The sequence below is a fragment of the Myxocyprinus asiaticus genome, chromosome 7 (genome assembly GCF_019703515.2).
Source record: "Myxocyprinus asiaticus isolate MX2 ecotype Aquarium Trade chromosome 7, UBuf_Myxa_2, whole genome shotgun sequence".
NCBI classification, from domain to species: Eukaryota; Metazoa; Chordata; class Actinopteri; order Cypriniformes; family Catostomidae; genus Myxocyprinus; species Myxocyprinus asiaticus.
The window spans coordinates 45,046,312-45,073,879 of record NC_059350.1 but is presented as its reverse complement, the minus strand read 5'-3'; the positions used below and the strand labels follow the sequence as shown (position 1 = coordinate 45,073,879).

The 27,568-nt window shown below is 38.1% G+C and overlaps 1 protein-coding gene across 2 annotated transcripts in view; it reads right to left on the bottom strand.

Annotated features, from left to right (window-relative positions):
* trpc5a (transient receptor potential cation channel, subfamily C, member 5a) overlaps positions 1-27,568 on the bottom strand; it is a 97,336-nt gene that overhangs the window by 40,843 nt on the left and 28,925 nt on the right. For both annotated transcript variants that reach the window (XM_051701987.1, XM_051701986.1), the window contains exons 3-4: positions 26,574-27,095; positions 1,365-1,701 (exon numbers count right to left, since the gene is read on the bottom strand). In XM_051701987.1, coding sequence (XP_051557947.1) covers positions 1,365-1,701; positions 26,574-27,095 — 859 coding nt within the window. The remainder of the gene's footprint in view (positions 1-1,364; positions 1,702-26,573; positions 27,096-27,568) is intronic.

The window sequence follows — 27,568 nt, the reverse complement described above, 5'->3', positions numbered from 1 at the left end:
CCTGTGGGGGAGAACGGAGAGGATTAGGGGAAGCCAACAGTATGAACAGTCCACAGGACCGGGGAACGGGTTTTGGTACAGGAATTCCCCATTTCCGGGGAACAGGAATGGGATGAGGGGGAGGGGAGGAGGAGTGAAGGGAGAGAGAGAGAGAGAGAGAAAAGGGCTCGCCGGCCCCTGGATACGCTGCCATATGGTCCTCAGCCAGCTGGACCGCCCCATCCAGTGACACTGGTCGGTGGCACTGGGCCAACTCCACTGTCCCTTTTGGTAGCCGGGTGATGAACTGCTCCAGTACCACCAGATCAAGTAGCTCCTCAGCGTCACAATATTCAGCCAGCATCCACCCTCGGCAGGCGTCATGGAGCTGTCAGGAGAAAGCGAACAGGTGGCCGTGCTTCCCAAGCATCAATGTCCGGAAGCGCAGGCAATGCTGCTCCAGGCCACGGCCGATCCGCTGAAAGATGGCTCTTTTCAGATCCTCGTACACCAGGATGTTGTTTAACGGAAGTTGATGGGCCGCGAGCTGGGCTTCCCCTGTCAGCAGCGTCAGTAGGCGGACTGCCCGCTGGGAGTTCGGCCACTTCCACGCCTCCGCCGCCCACTCAAACATCTCGACGAAAGCCTCAGGGTCATCTCATGGTCCCATCTTTTTGAGCGTGGCTGTAGTCGTGGTGGAAGATCCCTCCTGGAGTACTAAGCTCTGTAACACCTGCCTGTTCTGCCACGCCCCCATCACCACAACAACTTAAGATTATAAATTCATGGGGAAGTATCTTATAGTACCTTGTGCAAACTGATAAAATGTATACCTTGAATGCAATGTACGTCACTTTAGATAAAATGTGCATGTAGTGGCTTTTAGATGCATGTCCTGAACTGTGACTAACAACAGATGTCTCTTCACAGAACAAAGTAGCCGGCCTTTCTTCTCTGTGTTAATGGATATGACATAACCACGCAAGGACGAATGATGTTAGCCTGCGATTTCGTGCCAAATCTGACCCAACAGCTCAAAATAAATTCATTATTTTAGGCTTACCGTACTGCAGGTAAGGTAAGGACAGGGTTTTCAACACAGATTTTGTATGTACTCACTCAAAAGTAGACTTTTGATCATTTTAACCAAAAAAAGCTTTCGTAGTGCAGCTTTAATAAAGTTAAATACTTTGGGTTAGGGGGTTCTAATAAACCCTATCCAGCATTTTTGAGGAATTTCAATGCAGCGCTGCCTTGCAAGCACTGTTAATATGTAATTTCAACATTAAAACAGCACACACAATCACTATTGGCCTGTATACCATCTATAACACAATATACACCAGCTATACAAGCTACATCAACACACACACAATCATACTCACCCAGCACCCAAGGTAGTATCATCCACTCCACCACAGTGGGTGGAGGGCCCTGTATGTGTAGGTTGGTGCGTGCTATGTGCTGCGAGGCTAGGAGGAGGAGGAAGAGGAAGGTGAGGTAAGAGGCCGTGTGGCAGATAAATTTGATGAAGGGTTTTTTGATAAACAGTCCCAGCGTGCTTTTTGGAGCCAGCAGGTAGACCAGCGAGAAGACTGGAAAGAGCAGGCCGATAATGAAACACATGACCAGCTTTACCGCCCAGTGGCGCCGCCGCCAGCCAGGAAAGCCGTCATACCACAGTGTGGCCAAGAGCTGCTGACAGTTTGGCTGAGCCACAAACTGGAGAAAAAACAGAGAGAGAGAGAGAGTTTATTAAATGGATTAAATGGAAATGGATTTGTAAATGTCCATGAATAATGGGGGCCTTACGCAAAAGGACCAATTAAACAAGACCAAAATGGAAATATTGATGAATAATTTAATAGTATTAGCACTGGGACGTCTGATTAATTACAGCCAATTGGTTCATTTCAGATTGTTTCAATTACCCAATTAAAAAAAGATTAAATGATTCATTTCTCTTTCTCAATAATGGACACCTTTTCAAATTTCCAGGTTTGGAATGCTGAAGTAAATTAAAGTAAACCTATATAGCGGTGAACGGGAAATGACATCAAATATTATTTTTGCATTGACACGGCACTATTATGCTTCCAAAACTTTTCAAAAGAGGAAAAAATCGAGAGATGGACTACGGCAGTATAGATGCCCAAACAAAGCACCATGTAGACACTAGATAATTGTCTGTAATTGTATAAATCTACATTACATTTATTTAACAGAAATGGCCCTCAAAGTAGGCTCAAGAGAACAGACCTACAGTGATTCTATCTCTACGTTTGTTGTTGATTTAACCATGTGCATTCACACATTTAGCTCCGAAATGTCACTCGTGGTTTGCAGCTGAATAGGAATGCTGTGAGAGGAAGACAAATACAATTGCTAATTGCAAATCAAAATCTATCATTATTATTCTCAATCGTCCTCAAAGGAGAAATGGAGAAAAGCTTAATTGCAAACAAAGTTAATTACCATTTACTGGATTGATGTTGGGGTCTGTAAAAGCACCCAACCTCAAAAACATCTGCTTTGAAACCAAGCAAATGGAGAATTGACTTGCCTTGTATTACAAAGCACATTCGTGATAAGTTATCCTGTGGCTGTAATGGAAAATGCTGCATAGGAAGACAACACTGTGTGATAGATGATTTACAACTCTCTGAAATTTACAGTTCCTTTTGTTGAGAATTTCGATATTTAATCTGATAAAGCAATGGCTTCTGATGCTGTTTTTACACTTAGTTTGATTGCTTGGTCCAGCCTCAAGTTCGATAACCCCCTCATATTGGCCAATATTTTTCCTGATAACTGATATGCATTACCATTTTTTATTTATTGTAATAATAGCTAAATAATCACTAGACTACAACAATAAAAACATAACTTTCATTTAATATTTTAATACTACTAATAATAGTAATAATCATTATAATTATAATTATTATATTATTATATTAGATTTTCTGCCATTATATATTCCCAAAGTTGTTTTGCGATCTAAATGGTTGCAAATGTATTTTCATCTTTGCTTTAGGCTATGTCTAACAGTTAAGCTTAGGATATATTGTGTTTCTCACTTAAGAATGAATGAATACTGAAAAATACACTAACAATTTTTAATTATTGTTTTCTATTCTATTATTTCTGCTTTCTGACACAATAATAACAAAATAATTATAACTACAACAATAAAACATAATATTTATTTTGAACATTTTATTATTATTATTATTATTATTATTATTATTATATGTCATTATATTTATCCAAAGTTGTTTTGCAATCTAAAAGGTTGCACATTTATTTTCATCTTTGTTTTAGGCTATGTCTAACTGTTAAGCTTAAGATGTTTTGTGTTTCTCACTTGAGAATGAATGAATACTGTTAAAATTCACTACCAATTTATAATTATTGTTTTCTATTCTATCATTTCTGTAATAATGAAATAATAATTCGACTACAACAATACAACTTATAATTCATTTTGAACATTTTAATAATAATATAACTTTTTTTTTCTTTTTTTTTTTTACCACCAATACTGATACAGACAATTTTGATGTTTAAATGCCCTGATAACTGATATGCATTAACTGTTTTTATTTATTGTTTTATTTCTGCTTTCTAGCCAATTAAAACTTAAATAATAATTTGACTACAATGATAAATAAATAATATTCGTTTTGAACATTATATTTTATATAATATTATATTAATAATACTAGTAATATTTCAGTAACACAATAAGGTTCCATTTGTTAACATTAGTTAACAACATTAGTTAACATGAACTAACAATGAACAATAACAAATTTTTTAAATTAAATGTTGTATATGTTAACATTAGTTAATGCACTATGAACTAACACAAACTAACAATTTTTTTATTTACTAGCATTAACAAAGATTAATATATGCTGTAAAAATATATTGTTCATTGTTAGTTCATGATACCTAATACATTAACTAATTTTAACAAATAGAACCTTACTGTAAAATGTTACCAATAATACAGATAGATAGATAGATAGATAGATAGATAGATAGATAGATATTATGCCATTATATTCTATCTAAATTTGTTTTACTAAATTGTTGCAAATGTATTTTCATCTTTGTTTTAGGTTGTCTAAATGTTAAGCTTAGACGTTTTGTGTCTCTGACTGGAGAATGAATGAATACTGTTTCCTGTTCAGTACTGTAGTGTGTTGAAAAAGCCTTAATCATAAAAACCAATAACTGTTTAAGTAGAAAAGTGTGCATACCATTAAAAAAAATTTTGTTCAAACTTATAAGCGATCTGTCCCTTCTCTACTTGGGTCCACACCAAAAGCAGTGCGAAACCACCTTAATCAACAAATATTCACTAAACCACAGCCAATCATTGGTTTCCCACAATCCCTATCTCAACCTCATCACATGTATCACAAAAAGTCCCCTAGAAAAAGACAATCAACCTCCATTTAATGGAAATAAGCTAATAGAAGCACATGAACCTCAGGGAGGGGGCTTGGAGAAGGAAAAAAAGGACACACAAATGAATTTAACAAAGAGTTTGAACAAAGTAGATAGGACACAGTAATTTCTTTAAGGCTATCTTTTTTTTTTTTTTTTTAAAGAGCTGAATATAAGGATCGGTAAGAGTAGGTCTCCATACCTGACTTGTTGGTATTTCTTCCTGGTCCTAGAGTAACTCTCTAGCAATACATTAAATCCCCTCTTCATCCATCAATATCAACACTAACCTTCAGGTGGCCCCTTAGCTTACAACACCATTCCTCAACCTGCCCACGAAATGAGACTGATAACATCCCAGGCAGTATGTACTGCTACTCACTGTAGTAATGGCCTACGAGTTCGTGGTTTGCACGTAAATGCATTTTGTCTTGTTTTTTGACCTGTGAGTATTGGTCTTGGGGCAGGGAAGGGGCATAGATGTACTGAAACACTGCGTTAAAGATATATGGAACTATTTTCAATGTGTAAATGTAACCGTTTCAAGATGGATGAGTTAATCCCCAAAATATTAATTCTCTGTGTGTACAGAATACAATGGTAGTGGATATCACTTTAATGCTTAAAAATGGACCCAAAAGTATCATAAAAGTAGGCCATGCAGCATATTCAAAGTCTTCTCAAAGCAAACAATAGGTTTTGAAGAAGAAACAACTCAAAATTTGTAATTTTTAAGTGAAAATCTTGATGTCCGTTTTTGAGCAGTATCACAGTGGCCTGCATGTTCACATAAGAGCTTGCATTGTTTAGCACTAAAAACACATGTTCCATTGTGATGCTGCACTCTATACATAGTTAAAAATAATAATAATAATAATAAAAAACATTTGAAGTTGCTTTAGTTAATTAAGATTTGAAAGTTGAACTCTCATCATTTACTCACCCTCATGCCATCCCATATGTGTACGACTTTCTTTCTTCTGCTGCACACAAAGATTTTTAGAAAAATATTTCAGCTCTGTAGCTCCATACAATGCAATTGAATGGTGACCAGACCTTTGAAGCTCCAAAAATCACATAAAGGCTACATAAAATAATCCATACCATGCTGGTGATTTAATCCATGTCTTCAGAAGTGATATTATAGTTGTGGGTGAGAAACAGATCAATATTTAATTCCTTTTTTACTACGAATCTCTACTTTCACTTTCTTTCACATTTTTAAAGTGAAAGTAGAGAAAGTAAAAAAACGGATTGAAATATTGGTCTGTTTCTCACCCACATCTATCATATTGCTTCTGAAAACATGGATTTAACCACTGGAGTTTTATGGATTATTTTATGATGATTTTTGGAGCTTCAAATGTCTGGTCAACATTCACTTGCATTGTATGGACCTACAGAGCTCAGATATTCTTCTAAAAATATTATTTTTTGTTCTGCAGAAGAAAGAAAGTCATACACATCTGGGATGGCATGAGGGTGCGTAAATGATGAGAGAATTTTCATTTTTTGATTCATACAGTCAGTAATCAATTCACTTCTAAGATGCAGTATGTACAGGACAAATACAGTTGTCAATCCCAAACACTGTGTGAATGCAGCCTATGTTTACACTGAGGACTTAAAAGAGTAACAACCCTTTTAGCTGCAGTGTGTATGTGAACAAAAAAAGAGAGATCTATGAGAAAGGTCAAAAGGTAAGCTGAAGGACGAGTTATGAGGTAAGTTGTTGTAATTCTGCCTTTTTATTTATTTATTTTTTTTACAGAAAGCGATTACAGAGCAACAGATGTCCTGTTCATGTTCTGGTTGCTAGGGAGCAGTATGCTAATGAGGATTGATCTCTGGCTCAGATAATGCAAAGAGTTTGGGCTGGCTCGCTCTGGAAGTCATTGACTCAAATGCAGAGTCAAAGAATACATTAACTTCCCCTCACAATGAGCACACCCATATGCTGTGCATTTGACCTGCAAGAACTGCAGTCAGGTGATATGGGGCATGTACATCCCAATTAGGCGGGATGACAGCATGAAGAAATGTCAACCTATAAAATGTCCGCTATACTGTTTATACCATAGTGTATCTGTGGCGAGATTTAAAGATTTTGCCACAGTCAAGTTTTTTTATGAGATCAGGCTGGACTTTGGTCATACCACCCACCCCTAATCCCAATATATAGCAAACAAACAACATCTGAATGTTTTCTTTACAGCCATTTCAAAAGATAAGAGGTAAAACTGCACTTGTGAAAGAAGTGCATTGTGATTGGTGGCTTCTACATTCTGCCAAATGACATTATTATTTTTGTAAATTGGTGCCATTTGAGTGGAGTGGATGAGACTCATTAGAGTCACACCGGAGTCATTTATAAATTCACAAACTCTTCCAGCCATTAGCCAGAGGTTCTTTTTTAGAAATTTACTAAGTAAGCATGTCTTGCTGACACTGATGACTACTTGGGGAGCTTGCCTTTTCTCTAAACCCCACACACATTACCCCTTAGATCTCTTAGAAAAACATCCCTATAAAGGTACAATGCTTTTCAAATTCCTCTGAAACCCTCTGATGTAAAAAGTTTTGCAGTTAAAGTTTCTCATTATAAACTGGTGTGCTAATGGGAATATGGCAAATACAGATAAAGCATGCAGCTGTGATTTAAACTATACTGAAGGTAAAAAAGCAACAAAAAGAGAGAAACAGATTTTTTTGTTTTGTTTTCATCCACAGTGCAATAAAACTGTAGAAATTAAATTTCTACAAAGAGAAAAAAGTATTTTCAGGCTTGAAGCTCAATAAGAAATATTCAAGTCTGAAAAATTTACTGTATCTAGTTGTTATCCATAAAATGTGTGTGATCTTCATACAAAATGAAAAGGGTTACCACATGACATAGAACAGACTAAAGGTTATTCTGGTGCATAACCAAATACTTTAGATTAGCGGTCGAACAAGGACTATTTAACTGCCACTTTGACTTTATTTGAGTAATGGAACTTGCAGACCTGACAGGACAATAGGTACAGGCTACAGGCTACTTTAAGTCACATTAGTATGAGCTATAGGCATGTCAGTGGCATCTACTGGAATTATGCTCTGAAAAGACAGTTTCCTGTTACGTTCCCTGAAATCAGAAGAAGAAAACAATATATATATATATATAAAAGAAAGTCGACTGCAAGAGAAATAAATGTAAGGTATTACTAGCTGCTTCTTTCAAGATTGTATGCATTTCATACAACATTTATAACTGTGATGGCATGGCAGTTCTGCACTGAAGAGCTACTGATTTAAAAAACTCAATGCAGCAATGCCAGCTCTTACAAAAGAGTACTTAAAGGTATAGTTCACCCAAAAATGAAAATTCTCTCATCATTTACCCACCCTCATGCCATCCCAGATGTGTATGACTTTCTTTCTTCTGCAGAACACAAACAAAGATTTTTAGAAGATTATCTCAGCTCTGTAGGTCCATACAACACAAGTGATGTGTATATGGACCAACACCCCCACAAAAAAAACAAAACAAAAAAACATGCACACAATCTCTAAAATGTATTTACATTTATATACATATGTACATATGTATAATGTGTAAGAATTATTTTGTATTTTTTTAAATGAATTGTAATTATAGTCCCACATAAACTTACAAAAAAGTTTCTTGCTGGCATGATGTAGAGTACACTACTAAGAACAATGGTATGGTAACTTGATGTTAAATATGTATTTAAATTAATAGTTGTCATTAATGTTCCTTTTATTAGGCTACTATGAAATTTGTTAATACTTTATTATTACTCGAACTAATAAACTAATTCATAATATGCAATAAGCTGTTAAGTATTGCATAGCTAATATAGGTGTAGTATAATGTTCAAATTAACATGTTGTATTACCACACAGTACATAGCCTACATAAAAAATAATGGTTATTTGTTTTATCTGTATACTATTATGTGCTTTTCTGTGTATAATGAAATTGTTTTCCCACTTAGAAATATAAATTGAAATTTACTTTGTGTGGTAATATCTACATTAGCTGGTTTAATTCAAGTAAAAAAATATTAATTAAAGTCACTGAATCAACCAGATTACATTACACTTCACTATATTATACCAACAAAACAAATGTTAAGGGTTAGATCCGTGAGAACAGCTCCTTAAAGGAATATTCCGGATTCAATACAATTTATGATCAATCGACATCATTTTTGGCATAATGTTGATTACCAGAAAAAATTATTTAAACTCGTCCATTCTTTTCTTTAAAAAAGCAAAAATCAAGGCCAATTTTTGGAGGGTTTAAAGGCAGAAATGTGAAGCTTATAATCTTACATTAAATCTTCTGTTAAAACTCTTGTATTATTTGAGCTGAGTAAAGTTGTTTAAATCATAATTTTTACAGTCAGTCAGGGTTTTAGGATTTGTTGACATTACATCGTTATGGTGACGAAGTTGTAAAATTGGCTATAACTTTATGCAGAAAAGGTTAGTAAGTGATTTTATCACACTATAATCATATTAACACACATATTGTTTATGTCTTGTGGATATACTTTTGAAACAGTGAGTATTTTAATGTTTATGGTTTGGCCCCATTCACTTCCATTGTAAGTGAAACTGTAACCCAAATTTTTGCTTTTTTTTAAAGAAGGCAAGTCCAAATAAATGTTTGTGGTAATCAACATTATGCCACAAATACTGTCGATTGAGCTTAACTTGTATTGAACCCAGAATATTCTTTTAAGGAAACAATTGCAGGTTACCACTTTTTACAGTATATAGAGGACAAGACTCAGTACCACGGCAACATTACTTATTCAAACCCTTCACCTCTAATCCTCTCCTCACTGTCCCATTTTCCTTCAACCTTCCCCCTAATAAGCATTCAGCTTGCTCAGTTTCATTTTGGGTCAGATGTGATTTAAATGCTAATTAGTTTAGGCGCTTCGGTCCCCACAGCTGCATTGTTGCTGCAGTGCTACTGCAATTCTATAGCACCCCTGCAGCACTCCAAACAACATATCACAATCGCTGTTAGCAGGATGTCATTCTCTCTTTATCTGAACTGAGCGCCACGGCAGATAATTCAGCGCTGGCTCTAAGAAGCTTTGGATGCTACCTGAGCCAAAGTTTACAATTTCTCACAAAATAGCAATCCCTGATCTGGTTTACAGATCAGCGTAAATATTAATTTCATATTGTACCATATAATGCTATATGCAATTATATTTCACTATAAACACTCACTGACATAATTATGATTACAAAAGAATAGTTGGGAATGAGATTGGCTCTTTATCTGAGCTCAAAGTTATCAAGAAATTGAAAATGCTAACAAGTGTGTACCAACATATAATGGATATGGTTACTTATACCAAGGACAACAAATACAAAGCGTAACATAAGCGTGTTGGCGAGTTCACGCGAGAATTCATAAGCTGTGCTTATTTCCACAGAAGAACGAACGTCGCGCGAGAGTTCAGCCAGTTCAGTAGCATAAGATCTAAAAAATTCAGCGGCAAAGCCATCTGGCCCCAGAGCCTTGCCTGTAGGCAAGGCCTTAATTACCTCACCAAGCTCCTCCAAGGTTATCTCAGAATCAAGAGAATATTTTTATTCAGTCGTCAGTTTAGGGAGTTCTAATGGTTCCACAAAATTTCTAATATCTTCATCAGTAGACTATGACGTGGAGCTATAGAGATCAAGATAGAATTCTTTAAAAGCATTATTAATATCAATGGCCAAGGTAAAAATTTCACCACCACCAAATTTCACTGAGGGAATGGTATAAAAAGACTCTCTCTGCTTTATATATCTAGCCAGAGGTTTTCCTGCTTTGTCCCCCGACTCAAAGTATGACTGTCTTGCCCTGAATAGCCAAAACTCCGTCAATTCTCTGAGGCCATCAGACGACATTCGGCACTTCATCTCTGCCTCTGCACTTTTAATATTCCCTTCCAACTCCATGAGTTCTCGTGCTTTGGATTTTTCGATGAATGAGGAATACTGTATGATCCAACCCCTAAGAACCGCCTTAAGTGCCTCCCAAGCCACGCCCACAGAGGATACTGAGGTCCAGTTGGTCTCCATATAAACACTGATTTCAGACTTTCAGGATTTTGCAAAAGGGATACATTAAAGCTGCAACTATATGATTTATTTTTCTCCGTATGTGGCAACACCTCTAAACTCACCAGGGCATGATCTGAGACTAAGATGTTTCCAACTGAGCAATCAACAACAGATGAAATGAGGGAAAAATCTATCCTATAATAAATCTTATGGACTGATGAAAAAATGTATAGTCCCTACCAGATGGGTTCAAAAGTCTCCAAATATCTGTAAGACCAAGATTTTTACACATCCTGTGAAGCATCACTGTTGCTCTAGGGGGCTTACACACTTTTGCTTCACTATGATCAAGGACTGAGTCCATCAAAAGATTAAAGTCTCCTCCCAATATTATATCATGAGGGGTGCCAGCAGCTTGCAACATCAAAAAATCCAAAGCACGAGAACTCGTGGAGTTGGAAGGGAATATTAAAAGTGCCGAGACAGAGCTGAAGTGCCGAATGTTGTCTGATGGTCTCAGAGAATTGACCCGATTGAAATACAGATATAATACTATTTTGTCATTGAAGGTGGAGTTTTGGCTATTCAGGGCAAGACAGTGATATTTTTTGTAGGGGGACAAAGCAGCTTTTGGCTAGATATATAAAGCAGAGAGAGTCTTTTTCTACCATTCCCTCAGTGAAATCTGCTGGTGGTGAAATATTTACCTCAGCCATTGATATTAATAATGCTTTTAAAGAATTCTATCTTGATCTCTATAGTTCCACATCTTCGTTTACTGATGAAGACATTAGAAACTTTTTGGAACCATTAGAAATCACTAAACTGACGAATGAGCAAAAAATTCTCTTGATTCTGAGATAACCTTGGAGTAGCTTAGTGAGGTAATTAAGGCCTTGCCTACAGGCAAGGCTCCATGGCCAGATGGCTTTGCCGCTGAATTTTTTTAGATCTTATGCTACAGAACTGGCTCCACTTTTGTTAGACATTTATACGGAATCATTAAAGAATGGAAAGCTTCCGTCAACCATGACACAAGCCCAGATCAGTCTGATTGTTAAAAAGGACTGTAATGATGTGCTAGCTGCTGGCAATGATGATGACGAAGATGATGACGTGAAGATAAAGAACCCATGTGCAGTTTATTTACAAAAGTGAATCCAAAACCCTAACTATAAACGTGAAACATAAAACATGAACATGGACTTGACTATGGCTTGACTTGACTACAAAGTTACTTTCAATACTTGACAAAGGACAATGGAAAACATGAGGGCTTAAATACAAGACATGGGAGAACATAAACCAATGAACAAACAGAACTCTAACAAGATAATTAAACAATAAACCAATGACACATGAACATGGAGGGAAAACAGGAATCATATGGCAAGGGAAACAGGAACTAAACATTTCAAAATAAAAGACATGAATCAACAAAATACACATGACAAGGACAAATATCCAAGCGAGTGTAAGAGTTACTCTCCAATTTCCCTGATCAAGCTAGATGTAAAAATGTTGTCAAAAATTCTGGCTAACTGATTAAGTAAAGTTATGACATCTCTTATACCTATAGATCAGGTGAGGTTTATTCGGGTCCACAGCTCCCGGCAGGGTTGCCCTCTTTCCCTGTTATTGTTCTGTCTTGCCCTGGAACCATTAGCAGCTGCGATAAGAAGGGAAGATGATTTTCCAGGGGTGGTGGCAGGATGTGTGGCGCATAAGCTTTTGCTTTACGCAGATGATATTTTATTATTCGTCTCTGACCCCATTAGATCTATGCTTTGCCTCCATAGAATTATTAATTCCTTTTCTAAGTTCTCAGGATACAGAGTCAGTTGGTCTAAATCCGAAGCTTTGGCTCTGACAGCGTAATGCCCAGTAACGGATTTCCAGCCGGGCGCCTTCCAGTGGCCCAGATAGGGCATTAAGTATTTGGGCATTTTATTCCCAGCAAATCTGATTTAGTTAAGAGTTAATTTTGACCCCTTAATAAAAAGGTTTTCGAGCGATGTGGGCAGGTGTGCTTCTTTACATTTATCCGTGCTTGGCAAGGTTAATGTTATTAAAATGAATTGTATTCCAAAATTTAATTACCTGTTGCAATCTCTGCCTGTAGATGTCCCACTCTCTTATTTCAAACAATTTGATAGCATAGCGAAGTCCTTCATTTGGAATGGTAAGCATCCTAGATTACATTTTAATACGTTACATAGGCCGATTGACAAAGGTTGGCTAGGCCTACCCAAGATTTTGTTTTATTATTATGCATTCGGTCTCAGACATCTGGCTTATTGGATGCTTCCACCTGAGAGAGCCCCTCCCTGGTTTAGTATTGAACAGGAAGTTCTTGCCCCTATTTTGCCACTTTGCCTTTCTATCAAACTAATTGGAGAACTTAAGTTACACCCCATTATCTCGCATTTGCACTCGATATGGACAAAAGTGTCCAGAGTGTTTAATTCAGACATTTATTTAAATGTTGCCTCAAGCATATGGCTGAACCCTAAATTATGTATTAAAAAGTCCCCTTTCTGTTGGTCAGAGTGGATTGTGAGGGGGGTTACTACACTCAGTGAGCTATATGAGAGTGGAGTGTTGAGATCTTTTGAAAATTTGGTTCAACATTTTGGGATTCACAGATCTCAGTTCTATAGGTATTTACAGCTGCACCACCTGCCTGTATTGTTTTTGGGAGTAGCACCCCCCCCCCCAAAGCGGCAGATACTCTGGGAGAGGTGATTACTGCTTTTGGAAAAGGTCATGAGGCATCAGTGTATTACTCCCTGCTAATTCAGTGTCTGGGGGTCAGAGCTTTAACTTCTATCAAGAGATAATGGGAGAAAGATTTAAACTTGGTACTGGAGGAGGGAGTGTGGGCTGGGATTCTAAAAACATAAAGTCTGCAGCTAGAGATGCAAGGGTGCACCTTATGCAATTCAAGATTTTACATAGATTCTATTGGACCCCCTCTAGATTGTATAGGCTTGGTCTTAAAGACACACCCACCTGCTGGCGATGCCAGTCAGAAGATGGAGACATGTTTTTTGGGGGTGTGTTAAGATCCAAGAATTTTGGTTGAAGGTTCAGAGTTTTATTTTAAAAAAATGTGTGCATTAACCCCTTGCACGACAATGCCAACTGACGTCCATCCCTCTAAACTCGAACAGTCCATGTACGCCTATGAGATCCCCCGCGACAACTTTGCCGTAGGATTAGTCAAGTCCGGTGCTTCTATACAAATTTTGTGAGACAGAATTACAGAAAATAAAATAATCTATAAAACAAACTCCAGCCAGTAGGCGGAATAAACACAAAGAATGTGTAGATTCATCCACATAACTATCCCGAAGGTGTGTTCCTCCACAAAACAAGCTACAGCCGCTAGCAGAATCAGCAAAAAAAAAAAAAAAAAAAAAAATCCTCGGGCAGTCAAACGAATGTTCAGTGAGCTGGCCCATTTGGCTGTTAAATGAGTGCAACAAATGACCTAATCACTCCAGTGTGTTGAAAGAAATATTCCACAAAACAAACTCCAGCCAATAGGAGGCATAAGCACAAAGAACATGCAGATTCATCCAAAAACTGTCCCAAAGGAGTGCTATTCCACAAAACAAACTCCAGCCACTAGGCGGAACCAGCACAAAAAGAAACAAAAAAGCTGCTCAGCTGCTCGAACAGTCAAGTCAATGTTCAGTGAGTCAGGCTCACTCGGCTGCAACGTGAGTACCACAAAATGACTTACTCATTCCATTGACTTTATGAAGGACATTGCTTGCTGTGGACATGTACATATTTTGCGGCCATCCTTAGTATCTATTCTCAATTTGTCTGGAAACATCAAAGCAAAAGCGACCTTCCATTGATGTAAGAATTTTGCATTCCTTGAATCGATCACGTTTATCTCTTTTCAAATTTGCAAAGTCTGGGAACAAGAAAATGCTGTGGTTCTTCCAAGAAAGCCTTCCTTTACTCCTTGCCTAGCATAACACAAGATCTTTATTGGATGATCTCAGAAATTTGGCCAGAATTGATTGGGGCCTGTCACCCTCCACGGATCTCCGAGCCAGATCTCTGTGAGCTCACTCGATTTCCAGCTTATGGCCTGTTATTCCGAGCAGACTCGGGAAAAGCCCATCTAGGACTTTCACCATTTCTCGGCCTTCTTTGTCCTCAGGAATTCCAACAATTCGGATGTTATTTTGCCGGGTACGATTCTCCAAGTCTTCCAACTTTTCCCAGACGCGCTCCAAATCTGCCTTGGCCGCTAGCGGGTTAGCAGCTAATTCCCTCTCCGATGACTCCAGATAATCGATCCATTTCTCAACATCCCCCACTCTTGTATCCATCTCAGTGAATTTCATCTCCATGGCAGTGATCGACTGACGTATTACAGCAAGATCCTCCAAGTCAGCAACGACCTTCGTCAGCATTGCCAACATGTTCATCAATTGACACCAAATTTCCTTCACTTCACCATCCAAATTGACTCCCGGACTTTCGGCCTGCTGCACAGGGGCTTCAGCTTGAGCACGGAAGTGTCTTTTAATGTCTCCAGAGCCTGAGGATTTTGAATTCTTTGACATATTGTCTTCTTACAACAGTTAAGAATCAGGGCGTATCGAATCTCACCAGCTTATGACACAAAAAGTATTAAAACCAGCAGAGTGCAAAGAGCTCGCCGTTCACATGTCCGAACCTCGCATGGCGCCACGCGACTCCCCTGGTCTGAGTGATTCTTTAATACGATTTCTTTGATTTGATTCCCTTACAACATGTTTAACTGCCTTAGTATTTAATGAGAGCATTTAAATGCTTAACTTAATTAAGCTATGTTCATAAACTGTGGCCAAATGTGTTAAAGTAATGCTCAAGAACAGTAACAGTTATATTCCTAACTGAGCTTTACTGAACACAAGCTTAGCACATATTAACAGTGAAATCAAGTGCTGCACTGTATGACAACTTGTCTTTGAGCAAACATGAACTAAACACTTCCTCCATTTCCTCTGAGGAATTAACAGGACAGGTTCTGTATGTTATCCAGGGCACAATCCACCAGCGAGAACTTCTACAACCTGTACACTCACTCACTCACTCACTCTCTCACTCATTCACTCATTCATTCACTCACTCACTCACTCACTCACACACTCACCAGCAAACACACATAACAGATAAAAATAACCACTGCCAGTGATAGAGTACAAATGAGAGGGAGAGATTAAGAGATGGAGGTGGAGGCCAGTGATAAAGTGAGAGATTCAGAAACGCAAGTGTAGGACTCCAGAGTGAAGACTAATCGCTCGTAGCTTTTTCTAGAGATCATCTGTCCCTATTTGTAGCAGCAAAGGGGAGAGCTGAAGAAGTGAAAAAGTCAAAAAGCCTTAATAAGACCGAAAAAGAGACATTTTCCATGAAAAGGTTACAAATTGGTTTACCATTACTTTAAAAAAACACAAATAAAAAAAAAAAAGCATTAGAGGCACAAATCCCATATTTTTTGTTATGAGAACTACCGCATATGATAAACTATCATCTAACATAATTTAAAGATAAGGTATGTCTTTTTTTCAATGTTAAAATGATAATAAAAAACTTTATGTATTGAATCAACCAATGGCGTGAGTTTGGGGTGGGACTATCTATTGACTAATGGCAGGTGGAGGGTGTATTCAGGGAAGCTTTTTTTTTATTTTTATATATTTGCAATACCATTGGGTATTCAATTAATTGTAGTAAAAAATTAATTACAATTAAAATTGTATTTTATTTATTCTGGTATCAGAATACCAAAAATGTAAAAATGCTTTTATAATGAATCCAAAGTAAAACTAAGTTAATAATAAATATATTATTTAGTTTATCCTCTTGATCTTGACAATCAGCATTTGAAGGTGAAGCACCTCCTTTCACTGACCCAGCAATGCAAAAATGGTATATGCAACATATGCACTGCACAGGGGTGCCACACAAACATTTAATGTCCAGTTGTATGGTGAAACTTCAAGGGGGCGCCAATGTTGATTTAGCATACACCATCATAAATGGGTCCCTGCACCGACCATTTGTTTAAAAAAAAAAAAAAAAAAAAAAGCCATATTTTTTACACTCTTCAAGGAACATTGCCGGAGTACAAATTTAACAGGTAAAAAGGGACTGTGAGAAAAATGGATAAACCGCTATTCAGTATCAAGCCAATTCCTAGCAGATGTCATAGCTGCTGTCCTCACAGACCAGAGAAATGCTGTTTCAGGGGCACATAAATAGGCATTGTACCACCGTTGTAAGCCGTGCCTGCTGACATGTGTAACCACCACAGAGCTGTTATGGCACCCCAGAGGAAAAATTACTTAGTGCACAGCAAGGGCCCAATGTTACCATTTAGATACTTTGAATTGAAAAATGAACAATAGTGATGTATAATTTATCCATTTATATGAGGAAATCTCTCATAATTCATATTTAATCTGGCCACTAAGCACCAGAACAACTTTGAGCAAACCACAGTAAATGTTTTATATCAGAAATCAAAGTGTAACTGGAGGTGAGTTGTTCAGATCAGTTTTGCCCTTATGTGTTGAATTTTTTTAATTCAAAATGAGAATATGGATGAATGTCACAACAGCACATGTTTATTTACTGTAGCCTATATTATGCAGAGCATCTTAATAATTGCTAAACAGTTAATTGTAATTTATCAAATCGTGAAGCTGGATTGCAACTATGCAGCATTCCAAAGGTAGTGCAGTGGAAAGATGTGCAATCAATGCATAAGACTTTGCACTTTTAACAACAAAGGCAAAAAAGTTGAATGATACAACAAATGCCTTGCTACAGCTGACAGTGCAACATAAACTTTTAAAAATGTAACACAACCAAACTTTGCAAAGGTTACATTTCAACTGCACAAGGTTACAAAGGTACATTATTTTAAAATACATAACAATAAAAAGTTGCTGAGTCTTTATTACTACAATGATTTTAAATCCACAATACATCATGTTATAGGCTAGTGTTTAACTAGAATGTGATCACCACGGGCCATCATTAAAAATGCACTGAAGTCCAATGGTCCAGTTAATTGTTGTAACAAGGTTCGGGAAAGGAGGAAGCGGGAACCGGATGAACAATTAACAAGACTTTAATCAAACACAAACGCTGAACTGAAACATATTACACACAAATTGACACACACACACACACACACACAGTGGCCATGTCTCTCTCTCTCTCTCTCTCTCTCTCTCTCTCATTCTCTCTGGCGTCCCCAGCTCCTCCCCTATCTCTCTCCCGCTGAATAGCAACTCAGCGTCAGACGTGCATCCTCACGGCCCGGCCCTCCTCCTCGTCACACTCCTCAATCGTCCGATTTAGGCCGGGGCACCAACTGGACCATTCATAGTAAATTCTAGAGACTGTTGTGTGTGAAAATCCCAGGAGATCAGCAGTTACAGAAATACTCAAACCAGCCTGTCTGGCACCAACAATCATCCATGCGATTATCTAATCAGCCAATCGAGTGGCAGCAGTGCAGTGCTTCAGATATGGGTCAGGAGCTTCAGTTAATGTTCACATCAACCATCAGAATGGGGAAAAAATGTGATCTTAGTGATTTGGACCGTGGCATGATTGGTGGTGCCAGATGGGCTGGTTTGAGTATTTTTGCAACTTCTGTTTGTGTCTGCCTGTGCTCCCTCCACGTGTCTCATCTCATGCACAGAATAACGGATGTGTTGCGTTCAATTGTATTTATAGATCTCTAAATTCACTTTAACTGGCCACTACAAGTTACTATACAATTACAAATACAATATCATAACACCGGGTTTTTTTGTGGACAGAAGCAGAGATGAGAGCATTTCACCATATTGGAATTCACAGGCGCTCATTCAAAGGCTTTTGTTGACACAACTTCACACAATAAATTACTGATTTTTTTTTTTTTAACCAGATCCCATAGCAATGCTGCGTACAAATTAAGAAATTATTAGAAAAATATTACTTGTATTATAATATTGATAATAATAATACTAATAATAATAGGGTTGTTGTTATTAGTTATTATAATACATTTGTAATTAGGGCTCGACAATAACGCTTGTTTTTTATGTCAGCCAGACTGATTCAATAAATAAAGCTTCAATAGCGAAAAAATAACCGGCTACATTTGTGATATAGTCAAGGCCTGTGCCACATATTATGAAGTTAATATTCTTAATAATAATCCAGAGTGCATAACTGTATAAACAGTTTGAGGATTAACCAGGCTTAATTTGCGATCGTCTTATGTGTGTGTGCTGAACATAAGCGTGTGTTTCGAGAACGCTTGTTGTGATGCTGATAAGCACCTGATGGCAAAATTCTTCCAAAATGCCCGTCTTGATGAGGTATTCAGTCATATAAACACAGTGAGATATGTCTAAAGTGAACGCAAACAGTGGGGGAAAAGCGGATTTGTATCAAACTGTCGTAAGTGTAAATGTAAGCTAATAGACCTGCTGTTGTCTAGTGTGTCATTATAATAATCAAACAACCATAACAAGAAAACAAGAAAACACTCACTGCTCTTGACTGGATAACTTTAGTAGCTTTAAAAAGTATTATAATCATACAGTGAAGACCAGTAGTAATTTCATATTACATTTCATTCTGAATGTTTACTTGAATACTTGAAACTGTTGTTAAAATTTTTAAAGCTGTTAAAAAAGCACTGTTTTCTCAATTTGTATATATATTCTTTTTCTTTTTTTTTTTTCTATTTCTATTCATTGCTGTTTTTATTGCTGTTTACTTTTTACTGATGGTTCACTAGTCTTGAATAATTACTTAATAGTTAACAAATTAGTTTGTGTTATTATTTGTTGTGGTTTTGAACCTGGTATCAAGAATCGACAAATTCAATTACTGACTTCAAAAATTGTGTGCATTGTGACAATGTATCATAATATACCGGACAAGTAACTTTTTTACTCGGACAAGTGAATAACCAATTTACTTGTCTGAAGGACAAGCACGTGACAATGCTTAAAGCTACACTATGTAACTTTTGGCCCTCTAGCGGTTAAAAAATAAAACTGCATGCTTCTTGCAGAAGAACATTGATTTGGTAATGACGCAAGTTGTGCTTTGGCTCTGCTCCTCTGCGCGGATGAATGTGGTTCGAGGCACTGGTGTAGACATGGATACAGGACATCTTATCAGAGCAAATGGACAAATAAATAATGAACAAAAAGACGGATATCTGAAAACATGTCATCTGAGCAGGTAAGTGCCATATCTTATGTTGTTGTTTTGAATTATTGGAAACATTGATGTTTTGAAATAAATGACGTTACAAAAGTTAGGCAACATTCGTTAACATTAGACATAATGATTGCTAGTCTGATAAGGTCAAATGTTGTAAAGTTTTTATAACTAGTGGTCAACATCATTTCAAGACTCACATGTCCTTGGCAAGCCTAGGACTAAAGGATTTATTTATATAAATGTTTGCCGTTATAAAGAAAAATACACATGTGTGCTAGCAAATGAAAAGTTCTGCACAGTATACTTTACAGTATAATTATTGTATTTCACTACACACACACACACAGACGAGTGTGTGTGTGTGATTACACAGCTATACATAAACCATATTAATAAAATATCTTACCTGTTGAGCAAGAAAAAAGCCATCTCTGGGTCGCTTTTAAATCCTTTCAGATCTCTGAGTTGCCACCTCTGAAAAGCCAAGCCGATGTTTATTCAGGTTACATTACGGACTCTGTCACTTTCCCTTTTTGCAAGTAGACTCTGCTCTGTTCAGGATTTCTTTGTTTTTACAACCGATAATTCCCAGGAGGTTTGCCGTTTTGAATGATCCATGGTCAATTTTTCTTGTTCGTTGTGACAACAAACTTTCAGCTTCATGTTACTCCCACACCATACATGCACTTTCAGTAGCCGGAACTTATTTTCTCTGTGTACAGATATGATGTGAACACGCACGGGCGAATGACGTATGTATGCAATTTCCTGAGAAATCCGACACGACAGCTCTAAAATACAAATCATTATTATAGGTTTATCAAAGTGTATTTGGGTAAAGATATGGTTTGGAAGATGGATCTTTGTTGCACTCTCATTAATAACATTTAGTTATTTTTTAACAAAAAAAGTTACATAGTGTAGCTTTAATGAACTCACTAATCAGTGTTGTTCAATGTTCATATGACACAGATATACCTTTGCAATATTTTTTTAAATAAATAAATGTAAATGTTATTTATATATAATACTTAAAATGTTTAGGCGGGGCGTTTCCTCCTGCTGCAAGAGCTGAATTCTGTAGGAAACACTGGCATACAGTATTATGTAACCGCAAAACAGGCGGCAAGCTTGACACAATACGACTGCAGTGGGTAAAAAAAGCAGTTAATCACATTAACAAATACAGTATGTATTGTCAACTTCTATCTGCTTAAAGCTGAGATAGCATTTTGTCTAATGGGTTGTTTCAAATCCTTTGCCACTAAAACTTCCTTGTGTATTTAAGTTGTTGAGAGCAAGCTGCTTGTCACAGAGACACTGGAGTGCTGGTTAATTTATGCAGTCCCAGCTATTCTTACCGAGTGAGATGAATAAATGACAAGGAAAGGGTTGGCATGTGTGTAGAACTGTAGAAGCAGACGGGCAACCAACTGAAACTCCAGTTCACACACAAGCTGCCAAAGATAAGCCTGATCTAACTGTAGCCAGAATGTCATCTTTTTTTCCCCCTGGCTTGAATACTCTCTCTCTCTCTCTCTCTCTCTCTCTCTCTCTCTCTCTCTCTCTCTCTCTGCCTCTCCATTTCCTGATACCTTCTTCCTCTACTCCTACCTTCTTGCTCAGTCCAATTTTACAACTCATATTAATGTTTAATGGGGTTATAGGTGATTATAAAACACCACGTGTAACAGTACAGTATATAACATCATAAGTAGGATCGGGTTAGTGTTCACAGGAAGCTTTAACCATTAAGTGATAATATGCTACCTGATGGTTTAAGAGATCCTACACCTGGATTCTCCCATAAAACCTTTCCACAATGGTTGGCCTTCATTTGCAGACACATTAAATGTTTGTATGTGCATAAGTGCAAATGCAATTTGGGGGCTACAGCGGATGGTAACATTTTCAGGGAATAATGACTTTCATTTTGGCCATTTCCTCACACAAAGGTATGGCTTGAAAAGATCTGGAATATGGCGCATGAGATGTATAGATTTCTATAATGGTAATTTAAAGGAGCTGTAAGCTATTTTAGCCATTCTGCTAACTTTTTTGTGTGTGTGTGTGTGTGATTTTCTCCCCTTTTCTCCCTAGTTTGGAATGCCCAATTCCCAATGCGCTCTAGGTCCTCGTGGTGGCGTAGTGACTCGCCTCAATCCGGGTGGTGGAGGATGAATCTCAGTTGCCTCCGCGTCTTAGACCGTCAATCTGCGCATCTTATCACGTGGCTTCTTGAGCACGTTACCACGGAGATGTAGCGCATGCGGAGGCTTCACGCTGTTCTCCGCAGCATCCATGCCCAACTCACAACGTGCCCCACCAAGAGCGAGAACCATATCATAGTGACCACATGGAGGTTACCCCATGTGACTCTACCCTCCCTAGCAACCGGGCCAATTTGGTTGATTAGGAGACCTGGCTGGAGTCACTCAGCACACCCTGGATTCGAACTCGCAACTCCAGGCATCAATACTTGCTGAGCTACCCAGGCCCCCCCATGTTGCTAACTTTAACCACACACTCAGTGTAAGAAAATGTAGCAAACCTGGACTTGCAAAAAAATTAGCTGGCAAAGATTGGCTAGTACTTTTGCTGTTTACAGAACATAGGGCTGTTACAGACACAGGTGTGTGGTGCTTTTTTGTTCTTTTGGGTTAGCAGTGCGAATCATTGTCAATTTTCCAGCCTGTTCTCATAAAATGGTGTGATTGTGGTGACATTTTTGCAAAATGATTGTACATGGTTCCTTACACGTATTGCAGCAGTTCCAAGGTGAAATATCCACTGTGTGGCGCTAAAAGCAAGTTACATTTTCTCACAAACAGATGAGGGTTTTAAGGTAAATGCTCAAATCAACAAAACCGATATCCCTACCTTAAACCTTAAACCTAAACCTAACTAATAGTGTCATAAAATGCAAATGTGACATGAAAAACAGTATTTTTTTTCTTGTGGTTCTATGACACTTTTGGCTCACGTGTCATCTCGCGTGCTCTTCAGGACTCTTCAGTACCTTGGTCCTCGCAAGAGCAATGCTCTATCAGTTGAGCTACCATGCAATATGATTGTGCTCAAAGAAGCCTGTAAATGTAGTTGTTCATGTAACATGTAATTCGCGATATTCGAGTAGTGTTTTTAATAGTTGTCTCACTGGTGCAGAACGATTACTTGATTAGTCTATTACTCGTGCACATTCATAGGTTGGCGTGGTGTTTAAACCACGCTCTCTGACAGATTGACCCATGGTGCTTATGTGGGCAATGCAAGTTTGAATCTGACAGAACATATCCTGTTCCCCGGTTATTTCCTGTCATTTCCCTTCTATACTATGCCACAAAAAGGAAAGCAAACAATTTTGCACAAGTTATCTTAGATCCCGGTAACAAAGAAGGTCATCAATCAGAGAGCCATTGATTGCTTTTACAGCACAGGGTCCAGAACAGTAGAAAAGAGCAGCAGAACACTAGAGTGAAAGAATAAACCGCACTCTCGCTCTCTCTCCTCCCTCGCTCTGTCAGAACAAAAGAAACCATCGCTGCTCAGTTGGCCGGGAGCGATCCAACCTGCCAACCAGGCAGAGACAGAAATTGATTTGCGTTGTATTATTCAGCAACAATTTGTTCTCAGTCAGATGTATTTTTGCTGTCTCTTCTTTATCTTTCTCATGTCCTCTCTGCTTCGCCTCTATCTGTGTGTTTGATTTGGATCAGTAAGAGAGAATGCGAGTGAGGGAAATGTTGCAAGAGAACGTGTGGAGGGAAAGAGTACTCTAATCCCAGGGTGCCGTTCGTGAGCGAGAGTGAGAACAGAGCGAACAATTCCTCTGGCGTAGAACTATAAATACAGGGAGAGATCTAATGTTCTCTCACCATGATCTTTATCTCCCTCGGCAGGGATGACAGTGTGAAGAATATATGTGTGAAAAGCTGTCTCCTTAAGTTGACCTGACTTGCAGCTTGAGAACTGCCTTTCTAAGAAAACAGAATGCCTAAATTCTGTGGCTTAAAATGACTGAAATGTGTTTACTGTAATTTAAAGGGATAGTTCACCCAAAAGTTGTCATCATTTACTCTCCCTCATGTCAATCCAAATCATATAACTTTGTTACATCTGTGGGACACAAAATAAAATATTTTAAAAGAATGTTCATGCTGCTCTTTTCCATACAATAAATGCAAATATTGACTAGAGGCTGTCAAGCTTGAAAAAGGACAAAAAAGCACCATACAACTTTATCCAAGTCTTCTTTAGACATCTAATAGCTTTGTGTGAGGATCAGTCCAAAATTTACAGTAAGTCCTTATTCATTTCATCCATAACGTAGCTCTCTAATTTTATTTGAGATTATGCATTTTCAAATGTGCTGTGTTGCTTGGCATCAGTGAACGTAGTTTGAATATGCACAATTTAAAACTTTCTCCTCCCCCACTTAAAGTGCAGAGACAACTATAAGTAAGCCATTTGTATGCTGATTTCCCCGAAAGTGTAAACACTGTGGCTCTAGTGGTGCAGAAATTAAAAACTTCAACACTGATGAAGTAACTAAAGGTTTAAATCACTGAAACTCTCAACCACTTACACAATCCTTTCATATAACACTGGCCAAGCCCACTTCTGTACAGCAAGGCCGTACCCAGTTAACAAAAAAAGGTCCTCAGAACGTCCCCTAAATGACCTCTACAAACGTCCCACGAACGTCCATGTGTAGGGTCCTCTTGCTGTCCTCCGGACGTTCAAGGGGACGTTCACAGGACATCCATTCAGAATGTTTAGGGGACGTTCACAGAGGCCATTTAGGGGATGTACTGAGGACCTTTTTTTTTGTTAGCTGGGTTAGTTTAATTTTTCCTTTGTCTGAGTTGCAAGGTGTCAGGTCTGATGATAAAAGGGAACACATGAGCGAATGGATTTTGCAAGTGTTGTTATGGAAATGTCAGATGAGGGACGATATAGGGACGGTCGCAAACTCTGTCCCAGATGAAAATTGGAAATGTCCCCTGTTTGCTGGGTAGGCCGTTCCATTTTAAGTGTTTAACTTCCTTTAGCTTAACTGGTAGAGCATGATTCAATAGTAGCAATGCCAAAGTCATGAGTTTGAATCCCAGGGAATGCACATACTTAATTTATTTTTTTTTTTTACTTTGAATTCACTGTAAATGACCTTTTGATCAAATCATACATCAGGTGTACAAATGTAAATAAATATAAAAAAAATGTTGCTTGCTTTTAGAAACTGCGGATCTATATTTTCTGTGGTTATCGACATTTCAACTTGATATTAAACCAGAATATTCCTTTAAATTTGAACAAAGAATTTGAGACCCCTAGATCGCCAACCGGGACCCCCCTGGTGGTTTGGAGGACCTAAGTGGCCACTTATACCTAGTAACAGCCCTGTTGTTCAGGCTATGTACGTATTTTGTGTAAAACCAAGGCTTTTTATGGAATCCTCCGAAATGAAGTTAAAAATGTCACCAAGAGATGTTTTAGTGATGCATAAAAGAAACAATTTCTGAGAAGGTTCAGCGTTTTCTAAGAAGCCAACAGCAGCAATATAGCTCACAATGTTGACAAAAAAAAAAAAAAAAAAAAAAGAAGAAGTTGGGGTTCTCTCAAAAACAGCACAACTTCTTTGAGAGCATTTGCTACATGTATACAGCTACCAAAACGTTCTCTCTTTGGATGCTATGTAGCACATCACTCCCTGTCTTCATCTGGCCTCTGCTCTTCTCTCATTCTCTCTCATCTCCTGTCTTTCTAATCTCGTCAAGCCTCTGGCCATAAACACACATAGTATCCCTTCACACATCACTTTGGATCAGAGAGCTGAGGTTGCTCAAGAGATAGACCGAGGGAAAGACACTGTCTATTAGGTTAAAAAAACCAAAAAAAATTTAAGTAAAGAATATTCTCAGGGTTCGTAGAAGCACCATTGAATTTTACAAAACTTGCAAAAGTAATTCAGTTCCCCAATGAAAGCCGAAGCTAATTTAATAATACTTAATGCAGTTTTCCCCCAAAAGCATATTTACAGCATATTCACAAAATAAAAAATTAGGCCAGTGGCAGGTGGTGCTTTTCAATACTGTGTAATTGTTTTGGGGTTTTTTTCTTTTGGAATCTGCAATGTTGCTCCTAAAAGCTGCTTTTCAAATTACATCTCAAACAGTGAAATTACCTAACAAAAAAAATTGGCCAAGAAATGTTTTTTGCAATAATTTCAAATGCCAATTTGGCAAAAAATAAATAAATAAATAAATAAATAAATAAATAAATAATAGAATTATGAACACTAAAATAAATGTGTTACAACAGATAACATCTAACTGTCTTTATCTGATTTTCTGACCCACCACACACTCTCTGCATTTGAAAACTTCTCAAACATTGTCAGTTACACATATCACTGTTTCAATTATTGGCCGTCTGCTGCAAAGTTTCACCCATTTGAGAGCTTGACCATTCATCATGGGTTTAAGGTGGGACAAATATACTTTAATTGAAACGCCAATGTCTAATAAACAATCCCATGCTTTTTCCAATTCAAACAGTACTCATAAAACTCCCATAGACTCCCGTGTTTGGAGCCTCTTGTCCAATCTACATTGATCTTTGCTCCATTGAAATCCAAAGGTACAGGTATCTGCCATAGACTCCCATTAAAGCATGGCTTCAAAGTTCAATAGCACTGTACGGGCCATGTGTTTACTGACTTCTTTGGAAGTGCAGAACTAATTAATCTTCTATTGGTAGCAATGACAATTCAATAGGTTTACCCTAGGAGCTACCTAACTCCTTACCTCTTTCTGGTGGTATTTAATGGCCAGTTTGAGTTTGGCCAGGTCTCTGCACTCTCGTGGGTCCAGCTCCTCGCTTTGGTCATCACGGTGATTGAGGATGGTCTCCAGCTCGCGGGAGCTACGTGCCTGGTCCAGCAGGTCTTTAGCAAAGAGCTTGCACTGTTGAGAAAGCTCCTCGTATTCTTGCCGAAACTCGTTCTCCACCTTACTGAGCTCCTTGAGCTCCCAGCCCAGTCTGAAGGCAGTGAGGATGGGATCCTCGCTAGAGAGGGCGATGAGAGAGGGGCTGGCGAGTGCTTTATAGATGTTGAGGCGAGAACGAGAGTGACGCAAGCTGTCCACCTCTGAGCTGGACACACACTCCACACAGTCACAGCGGATTTGATGCGGCCGAGGGATTGTGACTTTGCGTTGGACCAGGAGTTTGATGATCTCATAGTTGTTCGTGTGGGCGGCGAGCATGATGGGTGTGATGTCGGGCGTGAATTCTGAAAACTGGGTGTCTATCATTAATGATGGAACCTGTGAGAGAGAAAAGGCAAATAAAGAAAGTGTGAAAACCTGCACAAACTGATGAGAGTCCATAGAGTATGACAATCCATCAGCCCACACTCTCCAAGTAAACACAAATTATGCTGCTAAGCTGCAGAATACCGATGACTAGATAGATTGCATCTAGCTCTTTGTATTGGAGAAAAAATTCACAAATTAGATATCTTGAATATCTCAATTGTTTGTCCTAGACATAAATAAGATTTAATGGAGAGCAAACTGAGACTTTTCCATAAGAAAAAGGCCCTAGTACATGAGTCTTCTCAAGAGTTTCAAAAGCAATCTCAAAAATGTACAGAAATACTACTGTATGTACAGGAGGAATGTAAAGAAGAACGGAAAGATACAGATTGAGGAGAAGCAGTTATGAACATGCCCTTGCAGCTGTGTGATGAAGTGGGAGATGAACACTGTCAGAAAGATAAACCACAACTCAACCAGAA